The sequence below is a fragment of the Vanacampus margaritifer genome, chromosome 15 (assembly GCF_051991255.1).
Source record: "Vanacampus margaritifer isolate UIUO_Vmar chromosome 15, RoL_Vmar_1.0, whole genome shotgun sequence".
Taxonomy (NCBI): Eukaryota; Metazoa; Chordata; class Actinopteri; order Syngnathiformes; family Syngnathidae; genus Vanacampus; species Vanacampus margaritifer.
This window is the reverse complement of record NC_135446.1, coordinates 11,980,702-12,001,684: the sequence shown is the minus strand read 5'-3', so window position 1 is coordinate 12,001,684 and position 20,983 is coordinate 11,980,702. Positions and strand designations below refer to the sequence as shown.

Below are 20,983 nucleotides of genomic sequence, written 5' to 3'. Positions count from 1 at the left end.
GGTAAATATGTTTGTGCAAAGAAAAATATCCACAAACAAGTTGGTCACAACATTGATCAGACTTTATAATAATTTAAGACAACATATTGAATCACACAACACCTTTTCACTTCATGGGAAGCAGCAAACACGAAAGAGCAAATTTGTTAACGTTGGAGTATTTGACTTTTCATCGGAAGTCTTCAGCCGAGAACATGCCCTTGGCCCGGCGCAGGATGGAGTCCTTGGAAGCATCATAAGGGTGCTCCTTGGACGGGATCTCCAACACGGCTGGGATGGACTGCATGTGTGCGTCGATGGCGTGTCGGATCATTTCGGCGATGAATTGGTTGATGAGGATGATGCCGATGTCGTTGCGAGCCAGGAAACTCCTAACACACAAAAAACACAAATCCTCATCACACATGCACATTTGTCTTTTTTTTTTTTTAAGGGGGGGGGGGCATTTAGGGGGGCAATAGTCTGTCAAATTACAACAAGTGAATTCTTGTTGGTGGAGAAAGCTCGATTGGGATTACCAATGGGAGCAAAGACTGCAAAAAACATACAAATAAAAGTCAAGGGATGAGTCACCTGCTGGGTGAACAAATCAAAGAGACGCCACCGTGTGGTGAGTTACCATACTACCGCTTGCTCCAACCTTCACCGAGCAATCAAATATGGTTTCATTTCCTGGGCAGACATGTTAAACTTGACAAAAGCCAACTGCACTGTATACATCAAATGCAAGTAAACATGTTGAAAGGTTCATTACTCTGCTTCATTTTCATGCGGAATGGATGATCCTTGTGACGACACCAATTACGGAGGAATATTCTCCGAAGAAACGCGGCCCTTACTTGAAGGTCTCCTCAATCTCCGTGATGCTCGTGTCCTTCTCCACCACCAAGAAATTCGGTTTACGGTTCTTGTTGAGTTCACCGATGCCACCGAGGAGAAATCCGGTGCAAGTGTCCTCGTCGCCGATTACGGCGATCAGCTTCCCACGGCCGGCCATCGCAAACACCAAGATTAAAAACGGGACGAAGTCGAACACAAACTGCAAAAACAAAAACGGCTCCCAAATGACGAGAATCAGTCGCAGATCATGTGACAGTCGGCTGACCAGCGCTTCCGTTGCGTGTCACCTGAGCGTACGCGGGCGCCCCTGCTGCTCGGAAGCCGTCAGACGACTTTATTTCTGAAGCAAGAAACCGAGCTAAAACATTTTTTGAATTGTTTTTATTAAACAAACAAATAAGATAATCCCTCAAATTCTCCCAAACGCGACATTATCATTTGAAGCGGTTCACAATCGACATTTGTCCGATAACAGGAGAATTAGATCAAAATTTGAAATTAAATACCTCTTATCTCACCAGAGATGCTGATTAAAATACCCTGGTGGATGACGGAGGATATTTATGGAAGATATTCACATGCCAACATGTTTTTGGAATGTGGGAGGATCATAGATGGCAGTAATACGCTTTTGTTATACACACGATATTATTTTGAGATACGCCAAATTGTTTCACACAGTGAATTTTAAAAGAAAACAGAACTGCCGCGCAGTAGTCGTTCGATCGTTCAGTTTGTTTGAATGTGTGTTATCGGCTTGCGACCACTAATTCATGCTTTTTCCGATGTTTGTGAAGCACTCATGGTCACGTGAAACACCCGGAAGTGACAGCAGGTCTCGCAGAAGTGTAAATAGGAGGAGGAAGAAGAAAGATGGTGGGTTACCAGCGACAAGTCACTTTTTTAGCGTTGAATGGCGACACTTCACGTCCAAATGTGCCACTGTGTGTTGTTTAATGTCCACTGAGTCAGTTTGTGTCATTACAGACGACTGCAGCGCTGACTGCGGGTTTGGAGCGGATCCCGGACCAGCTCGGTTATCTAGTCATCAGCGAGGACGGAGTTTTGGCTGTGAGTGACCACATTCAGCGACTATTTCACTTTTTTTCTCTCTCTACATGACTCAGTAACTTGTAGTCTACGTGATCACTGATTCTGACCGCGGTGAGCTACCGACTACGTCTGCCATTGGGGCACGTTCTAGTCCTAAAAAAAAAGCATTTATTCAGAAATATGCCATAGAAGTAAACATTCACGGTGGAAAACTTTCACAACGGTATCACTGACTGTATATATAAAGTCGTGTGTATGCCATGACAGCTGATGTTTCACTATTGACTTGGTGGGAGTCAAGGAATACGATGTGTTAATTGATTTTGTGTCTGACAGTCTTCAGGTGAGCTGGAAAATGATGAACACACAGCTGGCGTGATGATGCAGATGGTTCGCACGGCTAGTCGCTTCCGGTTGGCGGGATCGGCCGACGTGCCCTTTAAACGCATGTCAGGTAGCACATACCCACAATCTCGCTCTCGCTCCTAGTGTGACTGACTTCTTGTCTTCTCTTCAGTTATCTTGGAGGACTTTGTTTTCACCGTGACCGTTTCGGGTCAGAAGGTTTTTGTGGTCAAACGTCAACACAACCAGCAGGAACCAATCAGCGTTTAGAGTTACCAATCCAAAGTGATGTCATGTTTTCAATAAAATGTTAAACTTTTTACAGCGCTCCTGTTTGATGATCAATAAAATAAGTGATTTGGTCACACAACTAACTCCTCATGCAAAGAACTAGACAATCCCAAAGAAAAACGCATTTATTGCATTTCACAACAATGATGAGGCCTTGGGGTCATGGCGCAATGGCTACGAGCCCCGTCCCTCTCCCCACATAACATCCTGTCACATGACTGAGTAAAAACATGCGTAGGAAAACAAACACGAGGAACGCAAGAAGAGAAAAACAGGAGTCGGAAAAGTGGCCTCCAGCTGACATTCTTATAACTTAAAAAAAAGAAAGAGAGAAGAAGAAACAGTCCTGTGAAATTTTACACTTCCTTGTCCCGCTGCCACTTCCTGTTTTGTGTGTGCCGTCTATTGCTTGGCGAGCTCGTTGGACAGCCAGTCAAGGCCTTCGTAAAGGCCTGTCCCCTGAGTGGCACAGGTGGCCTGCATGTACCACTGAGTACGGGCAGATAAGAGGGTTAGACCGGGTCACAAATGAATACAGACATTGTATCGACGACGGCGCGATACGTACACTGCGGCCGCGCATCTCTTTCAGGCCCAGTCTCTCGGTGAGATCGCTGGCGGTCATGGCGTTGGGAAGATCTTGTTTGTTGGCGAACACCAGTAGCACGGCGTCCTTCAGGTCGTCCTCCTGGACCTGTGGACGCAACAGCGACATCGGTCACTCGGCTCGTCTCGTCACATCACCTGCGCCTTCAGCTCGCTAACCATCTTTCCAAGTTCATCAGCCGACTCATTCACTCGCTCTCGGTCGTTGCTGTCCACCACGAAGATCAGACCCTGCGAGTGCAAATGAGGAGTTTAGTTTGGTCCCAAGTTTGGTCCTCCGACCAAGGCCGTCAAATGCCCGACTATCTTATATTTTCTAAGATTGTCCTGGAAGATGATCTGTCTCAGATGTGTGAAGAGAAGTCCCGAAGTGTCAGAAAAGAATTGGGCCGCCATCTTAAATGTGTTCAATGTTTACCAGTAAAATCTTCATGTGTGTGGGACCTACGACAATCAAAGAAGCACCTTGACTGACATAAGTGACCAGAAATAACACAAAATGCTTGAACTCTAACTCAGACCCATGTCCTCCTTAATGTGTTTTACTTTTTTTTGTAAATTATTATTATTATTATTATTTTACAACACTCACACCTCAGGCGTGAAAACGGGTTAGGGGTGAAAAAGGTGAGAAGGACTAGGACCAAAATTTTGGTCGTTAATATCAAATCGGGATGGGGGTAAGAGATGGCGAGTTTTAATGTTCAAGATTTTATGGCGTAAAAAAAACTGTTTGCGAAAATGCGAATGGCTTTGTTACATTTATCGGACCGTGGATGGCTGTTGAAAAAAACAGCATGTGCTGCATTCAAGTAGGGATGAGTACCTTTCGCATTTAAACCGGTGTGGTTCCAATTGTTAGTGCTAGGGTATCGATACAGGTACTGAACAATACAAATTTTCGGTACTGTGGTAATAAATGTTAACTTACTTAACAATAAAAAAAAAAAAAATTTTAAATGAAACAGTCATTTTTCATTAAATAAAATCAAAGTCAGATTTTCTGACAACTAATAAAACATAATTAATTTAAAACACATGAGCCAAAGAGGATGAAGTAAAAAAATAATAATAATAACCAAGATATAATAGTAATAAAGTATAAGTAATACCATAAATTAATATTACAATTTAAGTGGAAAGCAAAGTTCAATACAATGAACAACAAATAACTAAATTAAGCAGTAATACAAAAACAGACGATGAATAATTGCATTAGTGTTATTTTGGTTCCTTCTGCAGTTCAAGAACGTGCATATGCATATATGCAGCTAGATGAATTCGATCCCACCTTGGAGTGAAATCTCGCACAAAATGACAGTTGGAAGAGGACATGAGTCATGAACGACAATGAAGAGTATAATTGGGACTCAGGAGCAAACTCAATGTAGACTAGTCAACGCGGTACATAATGTTTGCTAGTGCTGCAGGTTGGCCACAAGATTTCGCAGTTTTATCGCGACCCATAAAATTATAAATATGGTATAAGTAATATATTGTAAAGATGGTAAAGCCACACACCTTATAACATGATTCAAATCAGTGGGTGAAGACGGACATGGGTGGGGGGATAACCAGAGAGTCATTGCATCAGTTCACTGATGCACTGACTCCCTGGTTATCCCCCCCGTGACCGATTTTGGATTAAAAACGGCGAAAAGTGAGGGATTTTCATGCCCGACACCTGCTGTCCTCCTGGGAAACACTCAGGTAACATCAGCGAATATGGGTGCAACATGTGTGGTGATAATGAAGGCTGACTAACCTGTGTGTTCTGGAAGTAATGTCTCCAGAGAGGTCGAATTTTGTCCTGGCCGCCAACGTCCCAAACGGTGAAGCAGATGTTCTTGTACTCCACTGTCTCCACATTGAAACCTGAAATATTGGTTGGGTTGCGAATGGGAAGAGGGTTGGGCGTGGTCTGGCTGTGATTGACAGCAGCAACTCGATAAGGCGTTGACGAGACTGAGCCGGTGGGTGACGGGGCGACTACATCACGATCCGCAAGTGACGTAGTCTGTAACTTCTCGTGTAATGAGAGGACAAACAGCCAAATTGTGTTTATCTCTGTATTTAACCTTAAGATGGTACCATGTTTTTTTGCCCCAAATTCAAGCTTTCAACAAACATGCACTACAATGTCAAAATAATTACCAGGACATGTAGACACCAGTTTATCAGCAAAAAAAAGTTGATTTAGTGTTGAGTTACCCTTTAAGATGGCGGGGAAACGGGCATCCATCCCTGTTTGACTTTGGGTGAGAGGCGGTGTACACCCAACTCACTACTGGTCGCAAGCCAATAGCAGGGTGCAAACAAGCAATCCCACACACAATTTCACAAACCTATGGATCATTTCTTGCTTGGAACACCCAGAGAAACACTCAAACTAATCAACCAAACGTGATGACGTCAGGCGCCTGCTTACCGATAGTCGGAATGGTGGTGACAATCTCCCCCAGTTTGAGTTTGTACAAAATGGTCGTTTTTCCAGCTGCGTCCAAGCCCACTGTCACGGCAGAAAAACACACAAAAGTCAGCAAGGGCTTCAAGGAAAACATATGGAAACGCCACCAGAAAGCACGTTCAAGTATTTTGATAGCTAACCCCGGCTCGTTCTATAGCATGATGGTGGGTCGTGATGTTAGCTGCCGGCTGCTGCTTGACATTCGGATTGAGAAAACGTGTGAAAATCAAAAGATAAAATCAAACTAGCGGCAGTGCCGCTTGCTTCCAAAGCTTAACAGATCGTCAGCTAGCGAGTTAGCTCAGTTTAGCTTTTGCTAGCTTAGCAGCGCTCACCCATCAGGATTCTCATCTGTTTCTTGCCGAAGAACCTGGAGAACAACGACGAGATAGTCAGGCCCATTTTGACTCGAGCGTCGCAAGAGACTTTGTGTTCAGTCGAGGTGAGATGGGCGCTCTTCGCGTTCGGCTTCGGCCAATGGTCCAACCGTGAGCCCGAAACTTGCTGGAAGCTCGGACCTCTTCTTCGTCTCCTACTTCCTCCTTCCTCCTCCTCGGTGCCACGTCCAGGACAACGCGGAACAAATGACGTAACGAAGCACGAGAAAACTTTATTTAAAATTGTACTGTACACTCTCAGCCTCTTTCGAAACGGGGGCAGTATCAACTAGCTCGTTCTGTGAAAATACCTCAACGTCACTTTACTCTTTTTGGGGAAATAATGACTTTTTTATTTATAAAATTATTATTAATAATAATAGTAAATAAATAATACTGTCGTGAAAATGTGAACAGCACGTTCCTCACTTCCGGCTCAAAACAACATGGCAGTCGGTTGACTTGGAGTTTCATCCTCCGCATTTTCCCCTCTACTGCTTTTAAATACTGTACACGAATTCAAACGATATCAAACCAGGTAAGAACAATACTATTGGGCGTGATGAGTCGCTATGTTTGTTTAACTTTATTAAAAGTATTTTACTTGTGTTGAACTTGCATTTACCACGAGATTGACACATTTAAGATGGTATAAAAAGTAATAATATGTACAATTTCAAAGGGTAATTGATTTGCATGAGACGAGTATTATCATACAGATCTTTTGAGACGATTCCAGTGATAAGTGTATCGCTATTCAGCGCGACTGATAAACACAACGCCAACATCCACAAGTAATGAAGTCAGCATTTGTCGCTTTGATAATTGCCTTGCCCTTGCCTTGTGGTTGTGTGAACAAGAGAAGATTACCAACAACCCTGCTTCTTTGCTCATTTCATGCTGCTTTTATCCTTACAGCAGTCCGATGGTGGCTTCAGCATAGCTGAGACGGATTACTCCGAGGAGAAACAATCATGGAGAAGTTTGGAATGAGTTTTGGGGGCGGTCCCAGCAGGAAGGAGCTTCTAGAAACTGTCGAGTCTCAAAAGAAGCAGCTGGCGCAGTACCAGAGCCGCTTTAAGGACGTAGTCCATGCGTACAAGAGTCTGCTGAAGGAAAAAGAGGCCCTGGAGGCTAGTCTGAAAGTCTTGAGCACATCCCCCGATGCGGATGTGAACCAGCAGCTCTGCAAGCGGGCCACAGTTCTTCAGGATTGTGGAGACGGTGAGGATGCCCTACAAACGAGCAAGGACATGTATGAGGAAGATGCGTCAGAAACCGGAAGCACTAGCGGGTCCGAAGCCGGTGGCATAGGGGCGGAGCAGCAACAGGCCGTGACTACTCACAACGGAGAAGCCGAACGCAGGAAGGTTCATTTGAAGAACCAACTGGGCACCCTGACCAGCGCGCTGGCCACTGTGACGCAGGAGAAGTCTCGCATGGAGGCCAGCTTCCAGGCCGACAAGCGCCAGCTCAAACAGGAAGTGGACGATCTGCAGGAGCGCCTCAACGCCGCGAGCGCACAGCAGCAAGCCGAGGTCCAAGGCCTCCAGCAGCAGCTGGCGGAGAGCCGCGCTCGCGTTATCACACAACAGCACGAGCGCGAGCAGGAACAAAGCGACCAGTTGCAGCAGCTGCAGGAGCTGCAGAAGATCCTGCAGCAGGAACGGGACCTGCGACAGGACGCCGAGCTCCGCCTGCACGAGGCCGAGGCCAACTTCCTGGCGGCGGCGCATGCCGTGGATCGCGGGACCGACTTGGAGGCTCTCTTGAAGCAAGCTGGGGAGGAGCGCGACCAGCTGAGGAGGAAACTGCGGGCGGCCGAGGAGGAGCGGGTGGAAGCGGATCCTGGGATGGTGGAGCTGCTACAACAGGAGTTAAGCCAGCTCAAGAAGTGCCTCCAGGACCAGATCCACAACCAGAACCACAAGGTAGGTCTCACATCACCCTAGGCCATAGGTGTCAAACTCCGGTCCTGGAGGGCCGCAGACCTGCAGGTTTTGGAGGTTTCCCACACAAGCTGATTCCAATCAGCAGGATCGTTATCAGGCTGATGCAGAGCTTGCTGATGAGCCGATCATATATCAGCTGTGTTGGAGAACGGAAACATCCAAAACCTGCAGGACTGCGGCCCTCCAGGACCGGAGTTTGACACCTATGCCCTAGGCGAAGGCGGAGGTCCTTACACATGTTGGAACAGCATGATGTCAGGTATGTGTGTGCAGTTGTGTCAGGAGGTGGCGCGTGCTCATGCTGCGGAGCTCCGGGTGGGCGGTCTGGAGCAGCGCGTGTCTGAACTTTCAGACCTTCTGGGTTCTTGCGAGAAGGCGAGGCAGCAAGAGCAGCAGGTGGCTCAGAGGCTCCGAGAACGGATGACACAATTGGACAAGGAGAACCAAACGCTAGCCTCCAGCAGGTCTGCATACGACCCGGGCCTGGACGACTCTCAACTGGACGTGACAGCCCTGAAGTACAAGTTGGAGAAGGTGAAGAAGCTGCTGCTGGCCGCTCAGAGGAACCCGCATGCCGGGAATCCAAGCGAGCTAGAACCCGTCCAAGACGCCACGTGCCAGGAGGAGCTGCGGCAGCTTAAAGACGAATTGGAGCGTTACAAGCTTCGAGCAAAGGTATGCCGGAAGGAAATCTTGTACTAGTATGCTCATTGTCTTCACCAGCAGAATGTTTGTTTGCATTTTCATAGGATAATGAGCAAAACTGTACTAGTTGAAGTAGAATTTTTACCTCACTAGTAACATGTACTTGTTCAACTAGCATGCCAAAGTAGTCCAATTAGTGAGGAGGAAAAAAGTACATTGGACCTTCAGCTGTGTAATATATTCCACCGTCTTTCTATGTAGGCGGCATCCAAGAACAACGCTGCCAGCGACAGCTGCATGGCCCGCGAGCTAGAGGAGGCCCGTGAGCAGTTGGCCGACCTGAGGGAGAAGTACATCAACTTGCGCGTGGAGAGCGACAAGGCGGCGGCCGCGCACCGCTGCCAGCTGCAGCAACAGCAGCAGCACGTGGCGGGGCTGCTGCGCTGCCAGCGGCAGGAAGCTGAGCGCAACCAGGCGGCGCATCGTGACGAGCTGCAGCGTCTAGAGGCTGAGCTGCACAAACAGCGAGAGAGGACTGTGGCGCTGCTGGACGAGAAGGACCGGGAGCTGGAGCTCCTGCGAGCTGCGGCGCCCGCTCCCGCCTCGCTCACTCGGAGGCTTTCGGAAGAGGACGTCGGCACCGAGGAGGAACGAGAGGCGGATGCCGTCGGACGAGCTCTGCGACACGCCGCGCCCTCTGAACCCGCGCTGCTTCTGTACGCCGAGCAGCTGGCCCGAAAGGAAGTGGAGGCGGCGGGCCTGAGGCGGCAGAAGCGCCAGCTGGAGGACGATGTCCACCGGCTGCATGGCAAACTGGCGGCCAGCGCCCAACGCCACGATGACGAGATGGACGAGGTCCGAGCGAAGCTGGACAAGCTGATCCGCGAGCAGAAGCGCGAGGGTTCCAACGTGGAGTACCTGAAGAACGTCATCTACAAGTTTCTGACGCTGCCGGATGCCAGCGGCAGGCAACAGACGCTCAACGCCATCCTCAGCATCCTTCACTTCAGTCCGCAGGAGAAACATTCAGTCCTCAGGCAGCAGGGGGCGCCGTGGTGGAGCAGCCACAAAAGATGACCAAGTGGTCACAAACTTGACGTTCAGTCAAACATCTGATTTGGGCAGAACATTTCATGAAGATTTTTTTTAATTCAAACATTCCAATAAAAGTTCACTTCTCACTGAATCAATGGTGACTTGATCATTTGAATCTCACTGGGTCACTGGGCCTCGTGTGCATGACCTTTTCACTGCACAGTGGCAAGAAGCTCGTAAACGTCTTAATCGAAGTTCACCGACCCGACATGGTGCTTAACTTTGTGTGTGTGTGTGTGTGTGTGTGTCATTGTGTGTTAAGCACATGTTGAAGGTCTTGCGGCAACGAGCTCATGACAGATGTGATGAACGATTCCAATTTGCTGAAAACATCATCTCGCACCTGCAGCTGCTGCTTTCCAGCTTTCATCTGAAAATAAGTCACACATCCAAGTGGCTTTCAACTATTAAAAATAAATAAATCATTGGACACAAACTCACTAATTTCTCTCGTAGCTTCAGAACCAAATCGACAATCTCCACTTCAGACTTGTCGCGAGTCCATCCCAGCAGGTCCTGAGTGGCACGCCACACGTACGTTACACGTATGTCAGCGCGGGGACGGGATAGAAAGTGTTGCTATGGCGACGATTACTCACAGCCTCACAAATAACCTCCAGGTGGAGACTCTCTAGTTTGCGAGTCATCTCTCGGAGACGGTGGCGATACCAGCCGTCGAAATTGGGAGATTTGAAGAACTTCCTGCGAGCAGCGCGTATCGGACGTGAGAGAAACCCAGTCGCCGTCATGACCCGCCACGACGGTCGTACCTGTACAGTCCCGTCCAATCCCCTCGCAGCGCCGAAGTCAGCTGAGGACCACCGCGCTCCAGCACGGACATGAACTCATCCTGACTGAAGGGTCGAATCTGCGGTGGCGTCTGCACAAAGTCCAATATGAGTGCACGCCCAAGACCCGATGTGAATGTCATGCTTGGTGTCGTTTACCTTCCAAGGCGTGACGGACCTCTGCAGCGGCATCAGGCTGGCCATGTAGCGCTCCTGAAAAAGGTCAAGGTTGCACAGGGTTGGGTACCCGCACAATTTTTGTCCCGATTTTGCCCCTCCTCGACCAAAGACGTCAAATGCCCGACAATCTTACTTAAGAGTTGAAGTCAACCATAAACATTTCTTGACAATAATATGTTATATGTGACCTCACTAGTCTAAACATGCAATTTGATTAATATTACTGTTGTGGAATATGAGTTATGAAGGAAAATCCAGCTGTTTTTCCCCATCTCACTTGCCGTCGACTGAAGAGTACATAAATGTTGCTCAGGGCTCAGGCAATGACCAATGACAGTGCACCCGTTTTCTAAAGCTGATCTGTGATTGGTTGTTACCTGAGACCTGAGCAACATTGATGTCACCTTTAGTCGACTGCAATATTTGACAAAATGGCCGCCCCTTGAGATGGATAAAAACTGCTGGATTTTGCTGCTTAACTCATATTCCACTAGCACAAAATTAACCAGAATACCATACTTAAGATTATAGGGGCTGCATATAACACATTATTGTCAAAAAAATTGGGGGTTGACTTCCCCTTTAAAAGATTGGGCTGTAAGATTATCTTTTTGGTCTGACGGTGTTTTACGAGTGGTTCTCTCCTGAAATTGGGTCCGAAACAGGTCAGCCATCAAATTGCAGTCTTTACCATAAAAGGGCAAGTTAACACAAAGATTTTCTTTCAGCGGCGGCCATTTTGCCATTAGCTGTTGACTGAGATTGCCATCAAAGTTATTCAAATGACAGCCAATCACGGTTCTGCTTCAGAAAACAGGTGAGCCGTGATTGGCGATATAGCGGTTTACTGTTATGGCTTCAAGTGGCCGTGAGGTAGTGATGGCAAAATGAAGCTTCATGAAGCACTTGTGATTTTTTTTTTAAGTCCCCTAGATGGTGCTCTTGGTTGGAAGATGCAGTGGAAATTTAATACATTCCCATTGCACTAGGCTTTATATTTAAACCAAGAGCACCATCTAGGGGACTTAAAAAAAATCACAAGTGCTTCATGAAGCTTCATTTCGCCATCACTACCGTGAGGTTCTTGTTGTTCTTACCAGTGGGATGATGAAGCTCTGAGTCAGCTCTAAAAAGTGTCTCCTCAAGATGGCGCTCTGTGCCTCGGACGGCCTCCGCCTCTGGATGCCCTGTGTTAACAAAAGGTGCCGCTCTCACACAGGCTCGTGACTCGGCTTAATTTCCAGCTCCGCTTACCTTCAACAGACGTTTGATGAGGACCTTGTCTTTGAGCAGGAAGCTCTTGTAGGCTGTGAACACTCCTGTGCAATCAGCACTGCGGCAATCAACATATGCTCAAGGAAACGGGTAAACAAAACATCACTTGCCCACAGACCTGGTTTGGTGTCAAGCGTCTTGAGTTTGGCTACTTTCTTGATCTTGAGCTGCTTGGGGACGTCACCTGACAGGAGATGAGAAAACATGGAGGCGGTTGATGGCGGATCTGCTCGGACGCCACAGTAGATGACAAATGGGAGGAAAGCGTGCCATCACCTGACATCTTTGTGTTCTCTCCCAGTCGCAGCACATGGGGCCAGTTGTGGAATGTCTTGATGAAAAACGGGTTGGTCACACCCAGAATCACATTGGGCCTGAATGAGACAGCACAGCTCAGGTACAAACGGGGAGGCCGACTGGACTCGAGCGGGCGCTCATACTCACGGTGCCTGCGTCCTGGTGGTGTATTCTCGGAATTCGCTGTCGTGGATGGTGAAGTATGGACGGAAATCGCAGCAGAACTTGAGCGGAGCAATGGCGCTAAGGATGCATAGTTACGCAGGTTCAACGGTTACCGTGACAACTACACAGCGTGCCCTCCGATTGGCCATAGGTCAGGCAGAGGCCGGTCCAGGTACCTGACGAGCGCCAAGACGGTTTCCGAGGAGACGGCGGGAGACGGTGCCATGACGACTAAGGGTTCGCCCAGCAACACGAGTTCCCACAACATCTGCAGATGGATCAAGACCGACTGGAAACACCTGCACAGGTCAAAGGTCAGCGGATGACTGGTGTCACCGGTGAAAGCCGAGCAGTCAGACAAGAAACAGGAAGCGGAACTGACCTGAAGAGGTCCAGCTCGTTCACGGAAGGCAGCAGAGTCGGCATCGGTACCACGTTCTGAAGGTTAGCATCACAGATCCAAATTGGTACTGTCATATTTATGAACATGATCAATGTTTTCACATAAATGAGCCCTTCACAGTAATCAGTACCCAAGAAGTTGCTCTGACTTTTAAAAAAGGGCCCTCATCTTAATTATTTTGCCCTTCTTGTCGTTTTCTTTCTTCCTTCTTTGTTTCTATCATGGAAATTTTAGGGCATTTTCAGTACATGAATCATCACAGACTTCAACGAATTAACTCAAATTGATGGCCTCGCACGAACAGAGCCAGACAAAGGTGAAAAGAAAGAAAAAGTGCAAGTGCCAAGTCCTAACCGAGTCCCAATTCAGCTCATCTCCGTCAAGTCAGCTTATTAATGTCGTTTTAGCTGAATCTGCTCTTTTTATAGAAAGACCAAAAAGGTAACAAAACACCTCATCAAGTCTCAAGTCAAGTCCCGAGACTTGAAGTTCCAAATCTAATCCATCTGGGAACACGACGAAGAACGAGATGAGGCCAGTGACTAAAGGAGAACAAATTTCTGACCTCTTTAAGCGAGGCTCTCACTGGACTTCCCACTTTGTCCTTCTGGCACGGAATTCTGACCTGAGGACAAAAATCAAGTCAGCGAGGGACTTCCAGACTAAAAGCTCTTGTGCTGGCCTCACCTGTAAGACCACGCCCATCAGCGGGAGGTTAAACGTCAGTCCAGCAGCCAGGAAAGGCCATTGGTCTATCTGCTTGCACACTGCACACATGAGGAGAAATGTCAGATAGTGGTAGTCGTCATTCATCATCATCAACATTATCATAGGGGGAGATTTCACCTGTTTCCAGGCAGGGCTCTGATTTGTGGAAGAAGTCGGGCGCAATGATGTGCAGCAAGGAGTGGAAGAGCTGAACGAATGGAAGCTGCGACACCAGAACCAAAGACTGAAACGCACGTTGACAATCGACATAATGTGACACTCCTTTTTTAACTACAGGTAGGTGTGTGGCGCTACGTCACCTTCTGGAAGTATCCTCGCTTGACCGAGGCGTCCTTGACTTGCCGGAAGTAAACGTAGCCATAGAAATGTGACGCTTCGGACTAAGGAGAGACAAAGTAGACATTCTCAGTGGCTCATTTTTTTTTTATTTCGATCCCTTTTATCCCATATTATTATATATTATTCCTTATCTTTTGTGTCACTTTGTGGGGTCACCTGCAGGGCGGCTGGGGCATCCCTGTTGTAAAGGTCGTTGCTGAGTCGGGAATGTCTGCGACCCACAGATTGACGCATCCTGAAACTGAACTGAGTGTCCCCAATGCATCCTGGGGAACAAAGACCCTCGTTATAATCATCATCATCCATTTCATTTCAAGGTGCATTTACACAGGGTGGAGAGACAATGTGATAAGGTGCAGATTGGAATGAGATGAGGGCATTTACCTGAGTACGAGTCCGGGAAAGAAAGGTAGCACAGGCTGCTTTTCTGAAGGCCAAAACAATCAGTTGGCAAAACAAAACCTCCTTCAAGAAGAACTTGACTGAAATTGACTTACCTCTTTCTCGGTTAACTTAACGTCAGGAGGGTAAACTAGCTGCAAAGAAAACAAATAATTTAATTTATCACCTTTACCAACAAAACCAAGAATTACATTCACCGTTTGCCCAGTTTCATTGCCTACAAATTACGAGTACCGGTCATGTTAAGGATGCTAAGCTAACAGCCCGAACCTCGATGGCTTGTCCGAGCTCCAGGTCAAAGGTGACCACACACGCGCACTCTAGCCATGATGAGAAGCGGGCCCACGGACGCCGAAGGTCCACATCTTCGTCGTCCAGCGGGTTCATGACGACCGAGCAAGCGAGCGAGTCCAGTCCGCGAGACTCCTAAGCAAAGGTGGACGGTTTGTGGCCACGGCGGGGCGTCTCCTACTGGCGACAACGCGTAACTACAACAACAGTGCCAACGCGCTTTCGCTTTTGATTTGCATATTTGTCATCGAGAACCGGAAATAGCTCCAAAATATTTCCAGGTCGTTCTTTTGAATTGTTTCTAAAGCCCAACACAACGTTGTACCAAAAATATTTAAGAATACAAATCTTGTTCTTTGTCTTTTACATTTTTCACCCAAAATCCAAACTCTTCTCCTTTTCCTTTGGGCTTTTCGTCACAGGAAACAGGTGAGCAGGTTTGCTCGTTTGAGCAGGGAAACATCCCAAACCTGCACTCGGACCCTCGAAGACCGAGTTTGGACACCACTGATGTAGTCTATCTTCTGCAACAACTGCCATCATGGCAATGGAGAGAAATCGTCCCTCACATGCAAAATCAAAACTGTTAGTGTTTATCTATTTCACAAAAACAGTGCCGTAACCTTTTTTTATTTTCACCATTGAATACACGCAACATGTTATTTTATTTAAAGGTGAAAACAACCTTTGCTTTTACATGATCTATAACAGTACTTGTATTTATTTATTTACAGTATTTTGCAGCTATATTGTCATATTTTACTTTGAAAAGTCGCCCGGCGGATGTCGGCGCTGTGTCTTCCGCCCTATAAGAAAGCGGGTTCTGCTCCTAGTGTGTCCACTTTCCGCGTACAGAAGGCGGACAAAGTAGTATCCATCCAGCATGTCTGCAGATCCGTCCTCGTTCGCGTCCGCAGCCAAGTGCGTGAGCCGCCACCTCAACTTGACCCTGCATGTCGACTTCGACACTCGTGTGATCCAAGGAAAGGTGGCACTGACGGTGGAGGTCCTGGAGGAGCGCTTCTCGTCGCTGGTAACGTCACGCGCGTCACTTGCGCCCCCCCAGGAACTCGGCTGGTGGTGTTAGCCTCTCGGCTAGCCACGACACCAGTTATTAATGCAAGATAAGAGTTTATCGGCCTGAACTTTGACTGGCAGGTTGACTTGGATTTTCATGCAAGGTCATTTGGGAGAAACTTGAGTGCTCAAAAGCTTCAAAAGACATTTTTCAAGCATATTAGATGAGGGGGTAAAAATAATTAAAAAATAAAGTTTAAATGTGTAAAATAATGTAAATAAATCACTCGTTTAAAAAGAAATCTTCATAATTAATTAACCAATATTTCACAAACTATTCAATATATTTCAAAAAATTTTATGTTACTGTTTTCATTTACAATATTTAAATCACTTAAAGTACAATGTAAAAATGTTTCAAATGTAAGGAAAAGCTGTTCAAATAATGGATGGTGGACATACTGTATATATTTGTATGTTTTTTTTCACTTAATTATAATAAACTGACAATTTAATACAACATTTTTACATTTGTCTTTCCTTCATTTACAATACTTAGATGAGCCAAATTATTACATGACAGTAATTGATTAAAAAAATAAGTACATTTAAAAAAATAAGTGTACTTTTCCCCCATTTTAAACTATGATTGAATGACGTTTTTTTTAACGCAATGCGTCACTAAAGAGGTGACACATCATCAGGTGCTTTGTCAGTGCAGCAGTTTCTTTTTTCATTTTTATTTTTTAAAATATGCTGCAGACTTTGGACACCAGAGACCTGAAGATCATCTCTGTCAGCGCCAACGGGCAGGCGGCCCACTTTACTATGGGCCCTAAACACACCTTCAAGGGGACGCCGCTGAAGATCACGCTGCCGTTTGACCTTTCTAGGTGAGCCCTCCCGTCTGTCGAATGAATCAATCGCATGGCGACTGTTGACCGCGTTCAACCGATCAGAGGGCAGCACGTGATCGTGGAGGTGACTTACGAGACGTCGCCCTCTGCGCCCGCGCTGCAGTGGCTCACGCCCCAACAGACGGCGGGAAAAAAACATCCTTACCTCTTCAGTCAGTGCCAGGTGAGCCGTGGGCCGTTAACTGTTGCTCCATCGTGCTGACTGCTTGCTTCACTTAAATGTCACATCGCCTGTTGCGACTTAACCGCCGTCTCGCTTCTTCCTTTGTGGGCAAATGTTATGATGAGGAAATCCTTTTTTTTTTGCCATTTCCAGGCTCATCACTGCAGGAGTATGCTGCCTTGTCAGGACAGTCCGGGCATCAAACACACGTACTACGCTCAGGTCAATATTCTTGCGCGCGCACACATGCAGCTAGAGATCAAACGAATGTCGAGAGACAAGCAGACATATCCAGAGAGAGACTGATGGAGACAGACAAGAGACAGACATGCAGTGGTGACCGTGTGTGTGTGCGTGTGTGTGTGTATGTGTGTCCCTGGCAGGTTTCCGTCCCCAAAGACTTGGTGGCAGCCATGAGCGCACTGCGAGACGGTCAGGACGTGGACCCTCAGGACGCCAATCGCATCATCTATCGCTTCAGACAGAACGTATGCCAACAAGTCCACAACACTACTATTGTTATTTTTAGGATTATGATGATGAATATTACGATCTACTACTGCAGACAGAACAAAGATGACAACGCTCAATATTATTACAGTGGTGCCTTGAGTATTGAGTCCAAAAAAAATTCAGTGACAATGCACATACTGTATCTCAAATGACCCTTTTTTCATTGAAATGAAAGCAAATACCCTTCGTCCGTTGTAGCCTCCCCATATAGCGTTTTACATTAACGGGGATGCAATGGCCCCGATACGTGACTGTCGGGCCATCTGAAGTTCACTGACGCCGACCCGACTTGGCCAGTATAAATTTCGTGAATAAATATGAAATAAACCCATTCTTTCCGTTTTAATAGTCAATATTTTGAGTTGTTTTCACTTAAATTGATCAATTATCATTGATCCTTTTACCATGCTACGCACATTTTTTTGCACGTCTGGTTGAATCTTTCCAGAAGGAATGGCTTGAACAGAAGAAAAAAAACACAAAACATGCCAAGAACAAAAAAGGAACTTAGCAAGTCATGTTTTCTAAAATAATACCGCATAAAGGTGCTAAATTATTTTAAATCATGAACATCCAGGGCCACCACCCAAAAAGGCCAAATGCCCGATTATAAATAATAAATAAAGAGCCCGTTTATGCGTCTGACCGCTAGGGGGCAGTATAAAAAATACAATAGATAGAGGAAAATATACATATATATAATGATCACAAATTTTCAGTCTGCTCTCTGCTGCATAAGTAGTAATTTTTCACAAAAGATAAAGTGAAAAAAGTTGCTGCTCAGTTATTTAAATAAGCCTTCTGTCACATTCCCGATGCCATTAGTCTGCCGGTCTATGGCGTGTTTCATCGTGTTAGCTTTTGGCTAGCAGCCAGGCCCAAAGAAACTGTTAGGATGTTGTTTGTCAGTTTCACCCTTTCATCTTTGATTAAAGAGCTGGAAGACTTTGGAAATAATTAATCATTCAATAGCTGCTAAGCCGAGCTTATTGTCATCTGAGTCGGGCTAGACACTCAAATTTCTGCTCGCAAACCAAAACAAAACAAAAACTGGCTGAGCAACAGCTCCTATCTCAATAAAGTTCTCACTGAATACACCACTGTATTATGATGTGATTGTTGTGCTTTTCCCTGTGAGCGCAGGTGGCCATGCCATCTTACCTGATTGCCTTGGTGGTGGGCGCTCTGGAGAGCAGGTATGTTGTAGTCCTGGTCCTGGTGTCGGTCCGGGCTCACCCGCAGCAGACTTGTGACACGTGCTTCTTTCAGGGAGATCGGGCCCCGGTCCAAAGTCTGGTCTGAGGCGGAGTACGTGGATCGAGCGGCGTTTGAGTTCTCTGAGGTGCGTTATCCACGCGCCACTCACACGCAAGTTACGGCACCGTTAAGTGTCATTGTGCTTGTCAGACGGAGGCCATGTTGAAGACGGCAGAGGACCTGGCTGGACCGTATGTTTGGGGGCACTATGACATTTTGGTCCTGCCGCCATCTTTTCCCTACGGCGGCATGGAAAATCCTTGCCTCACCTTCGCCACGCCCACGCTGCTGGTGAGCATGCACACACACATTTTGTGGTTTCTTTTTTTGTTGACGTTCTGCCTTGCGTCCTCAGGCTGGAGACAAGTCTCTGTCCAACGTAAGTCTGTCACGTCTCATCAAGTCCTCGTTACCGTGCAAACATGTTGACGTCGTCCTCTTCCTGTCAGGTGATCGCTCACGAGATATCGCACAGCTGGACGGGGAACCTGGTGACCAATAAGACCTGGGAGCACTTTTGGTAATTCGCTATCACGCTCACTTTGATTTCACTCACCTCACAGGTTTTGCGTTTGTGCACACGCAGGCTGAACGAGGGTCACACGGTGTACCTGGAGAGGATGATCGGCAGGTGTCTGGAGGGGGAACCCTTCCGCCAGTTCAAGGCAATGGGCGGCTGGAAGGACCTGCAGGACTCTGTGAACACCTTTGGAGCCAAAAACCCTCTAACCAACCTGGTCCCGAGTCTGCAGGACGTGGACCCGGACGACGCCTTCTCCTCCGTCCCGTATGAGAAAGGTTTCGCTCTTCTGTACCACCTGGAGGAACTCCTGGGGGGTCCCGGTAATTCACGCCCCGCTGGCGCACGTCCCACCCACTGTCCTTGTGGACATCTTCTGAGTTGTCCCGTTTGTCTCATTTAGAAGTCTTCATGGGCTTCGTCAAGTCGTACATCCAGATGTTCGCCTACCGGAGCGTCACCACAGACCAGTGGAAGGACTTCCTTTTCACATACTTCAAAGATAAAGTGAGGCATACACCAAAGGGTTAGGGTGGGGTGTCTTTACAGTCCAAGATCCACTGGACAGCTGATGTTTGTATCTCAGGTGGATGTTCTGAACAAAGTGGACTGGAATGCGTGGATGTTCACACCTGGGATGCCGCCGGTCAAACCGCTGTAAGGCCCAATCAGGTTTTGAGGCTCAAGTGCTCAACATCCGACCGATTGACCGACGGGTTCTCGCTTTTCCTTACAGCTACGACACCACCATCGCCGACGCCTGCATCGCTCTTTGTCACAGATGGGTCCAGGTGAGACTTGACTGTCTCCCTCCTTGCTTCCTTAGTGTGGGTCTGAACCCTGGCCTGGTTCCCTTTACAGGCCAAAGACCAAGACCTGAGTGGCTTCAGCAGGTCGGATGTGGATAAGTTGTCGTCCCACCAGCTCGTCGAGTTCTTGTCTCTTCTTCTCCAGGAGGTAAAACTTCAATCTTAATCATATTCCCAATCCGATTCCAACATCAGTATTTATCCGGGCTCGGCCTTGGGCGCTTGCTACTCCCTGCTGGCCTCCCACCAAGTGCTGACCAGGCCGCTTCAGAGATCAGACAAGATTGGGCTTTTCAGATTAGTACTGCTGTCAGGAGGTCAAAAACCAAGCAAACTTCAGCCAAGTCCAACTGAACCAAACCTTTATGGGGCCTGAAAAGGAATCTGATTTGGAATTTTGTCCCTCTCAAAAATAATGAAAACTTCAAATGGCTTGAAAATCCACCAGAACAATTACGTTCATAATTGTTGAATGAAGTACACAACATATTCTACTGCTCGTCAGGAAAATGTTCCAATTGGCCTATTCAAGTCGAGTTTTTTGAGCAAGTGACGCCGTTTGAAACGTCACGGCCATTTTAGTTAGCTTGTGCCTCAGGTCGCCTCTGCTATGGTCGTCTTCTTTTCAGGAGGCACTTCCTTTGAGCCACGTAAAGAAGATGCAGGAGGTGTATGATCTCAACGCCTGCATGAACTCAGAGGTCCGCTTCAGGTGGGTATCGTTTCCCGCACGTCGGCCCGCGGTGCGAGCTGGCGCGTAATTAGCCGCTCTATGTCAAGGTGGCTGCGACTGTGCGTGCGGTCCCGCTGGGAGGAGTCGATCCCCGCGGCGTTCCAGATGGCGACCGAGCAGGGCAGGATGAAATTCACGCGGCCGCTCTTCAAGTATGGGAAGCGTTCTTTTCAGTTTGACGCTTCAGTCTGACGACATCTCGCTTTGCTCCGACAGGGAGGTCTTTAACTTTGAAAAGCACCGAGAGGAAGCCGTGCAAGTGTTCCTGGCTCATCGGGCCGCCATGCACCCGGTGACCTCCGGACTGGTCGCCAAAGACCTGAAGGTGGCAGCGGACCAGTAGGACGCAGACTGGCACATCCGTCACTAATAACCAATCACGACGCGGAAGGACAAATAAAATGTTGTAATGTGAAATGTGCAGCTTTCTTCATTTCCATGAGCGCATGTTGTAACATGAAGTCGGGCTGTAAGTTTTTGTGGGGGTGACAATACAAGTTGGAAAAAGTTTTGG

The 20,983-nt window shown here is 47.3% G+C and overlaps 6 protein-coding genes across 7 annotated transcripts; 3 read left to right on the top strand and 3 right to left on the bottom strand.

The window, feature by feature from the left end:
- Positions 1 to 40: 40 nt before the first annotated feature.
- atp6v1f (ATPase H+ transporting V1 subunit F) lies at positions 41 to 1,139 on the bottom strand. The gene is made up of 2 exons (XM_077543311.1): positions 840 to 1,139; positions 41 to 371 (listed from the first exon to the last, which is right to left on the bottom strand). Exons 1-2 carry the CDS (start codon positions 995 to 997, stop codon positions 170 to 172), a joined length of 360 nt encoding a protein of 119 aa, XP_077399437.1. The 5' UTR covers positions 998 to 1,139; the 3' UTR covers positions 41 to 169.
- A 438-nt stretch (positions 1,140 to 1,577) lies between these two features.
- Positions 1,578 to 2,558, top strand: lamtor4 (late endosomal/lysosomal adaptor, MAPK and MTOR activator 4). Its single transcript, XM_077543312.1, has 4 exons — positions 1,578 to 1,716; positions 1,828 to 1,911; positions 2,230 to 2,347; positions 2,411 to 2,558. Exons 1-4 carry the CDS (start codon positions 1,714 to 1,716, stop codon positions 2,506 to 2,508), a joined length of 303 nt encoding a protein of 100 aa, XP_077399438.1. The 5' UTR covers positions 1,578 to 1,713; the 3' UTR covers positions 2,509 to 2,558.
- Positions 2,559 to 2,638: 80 nt separating this feature from the next.
- LOC144034510 (ADP-ribosylation factor 4) lies at positions 2,639 to 6,188 on the bottom strand. Its single transcript, XM_077543310.1, has 6 exons — positions 5,938 to 6,188; positions 5,564 to 5,644; positions 4,901 to 5,010; positions 3,295 to 3,366; positions 3,098 to 3,223; positions 2,639 to 3,018 (listed from the first exon to the last, which is right to left on the bottom strand). Exons 1-6 carry the CDS (start codon positions 6,002 to 6,004, stop codon positions 2,932 to 2,934), a joined length of 543 nt encoding a protein of 180 aa, XP_077399436.1. The 5' UTR covers positions 6,005 to 6,188; the 3' UTR covers positions 2,639 to 2,931.
- Positions 6,189 to 6,232: 44 nt separating this feature from the next.
- On the top strand, positions 6,233 to 9,762 carry gcc1 (GRIP and coiled-coil domain containing 1). The gene is made up of 4 exons (XM_077543299.1): positions 6,233 to 6,517; positions 6,898 to 7,910; positions 8,205 to 8,606; positions 8,838 to 9,762. Exons 2-4 carry the CDS (start codon positions 6,954 to 6,956, stop codon positions 9,651 to 9,653), a joined length of 2,175 nt encoding a protein of 724 aa, XP_077399425.1. The 5' UTR covers positions 6,233 to 6,517; positions 6,898 to 6,953; the 3' UTR covers positions 9,654 to 9,762.
- On the bottom strand, positions 9,706 to 15,404 carry dennd6b (DENN/MADD domain containing 6B). 2 transcript variants are annotated; one of them, XM_077543301.1, is made up of 20 exons: positions 14,520 to 15,404; positions 14,345 to 14,383; positions 14,232 to 14,274; positions 14,004 to 14,113; positions 13,808 to 13,888; positions 13,626 to 13,731; positions 13,467 to 13,546; positions 13,345 to 13,404; positions 12,759 to 12,814; positions 12,553 to 12,675; positions 12,359 to 12,454; positions 12,191 to 12,288; positions 12,033 to 12,098; positions 11,894 to 11,958; positions 11,737 to 11,826; positions 10,619 to 10,672; positions 10,442 to 10,551; positions 10,271 to 10,373; positions 10,113 to 10,187; positions 9,706 to 10,041 (listed from the first exon to the last, which is right to left on the bottom strand). In XM_077543301.1, the coding sequence occupies exons 1-20, from the start codon at positions 14,634 to 14,636 to the stop codon at positions 9,919 to 9,921; spliced, it is 1,695 nt and encodes a 564-aa protein (XP_077399427.1). In that variant the 5' UTR covers positions 14,637 to 15,404; the 3' UTR covers positions 9,706 to 9,918. The 2 variants fall into 2 exon arrangements, with proteins under 2 accessions (XP_077399427.1, XP_077399428.1); XM_077543302.1 differs by lacking the exon at positions 14,520 to 15,404 and adding an exon at positions 14,447 to 14,504.
- Positions 14,992 to 20,886, top strand: lta4h (leukotriene A4 hydrolase). The gene is made up of 19 exons (XM_077543300.1): positions 14,992 to 15,125; positions 15,285 to 15,573; positions 16,320 to 16,450; positions 16,517 to 16,637; positions 16,791 to 16,859; positions 17,021 to 17,125; positions 18,294 to 18,346; positions 18,420 to 18,492; positions 18,558 to 18,698; positions 18,763 to 18,786; positions 18,857 to 18,927; positions 18,994 to 19,250; positions 19,331 to 19,434; positions 19,514 to 19,584; positions 19,664 to 19,718; positions 19,789 to 19,884; positions 20,366 to 20,448; positions 20,517 to 20,621; positions 20,686 to 20,886. Exons 2-19 carry the CDS (start codon positions 15,424 to 15,426, stop codon positions 20,810 to 20,812), a joined length of 1,836 nt encoding a protein of 611 aa, XP_077399426.1. The 5' UTR covers positions 14,992 to 15,125; positions 15,285 to 15,423; the 3' UTR covers positions 20,813 to 20,886.
- Positions 20,887 to 20,983: the final 97 nt, after the last annotated feature.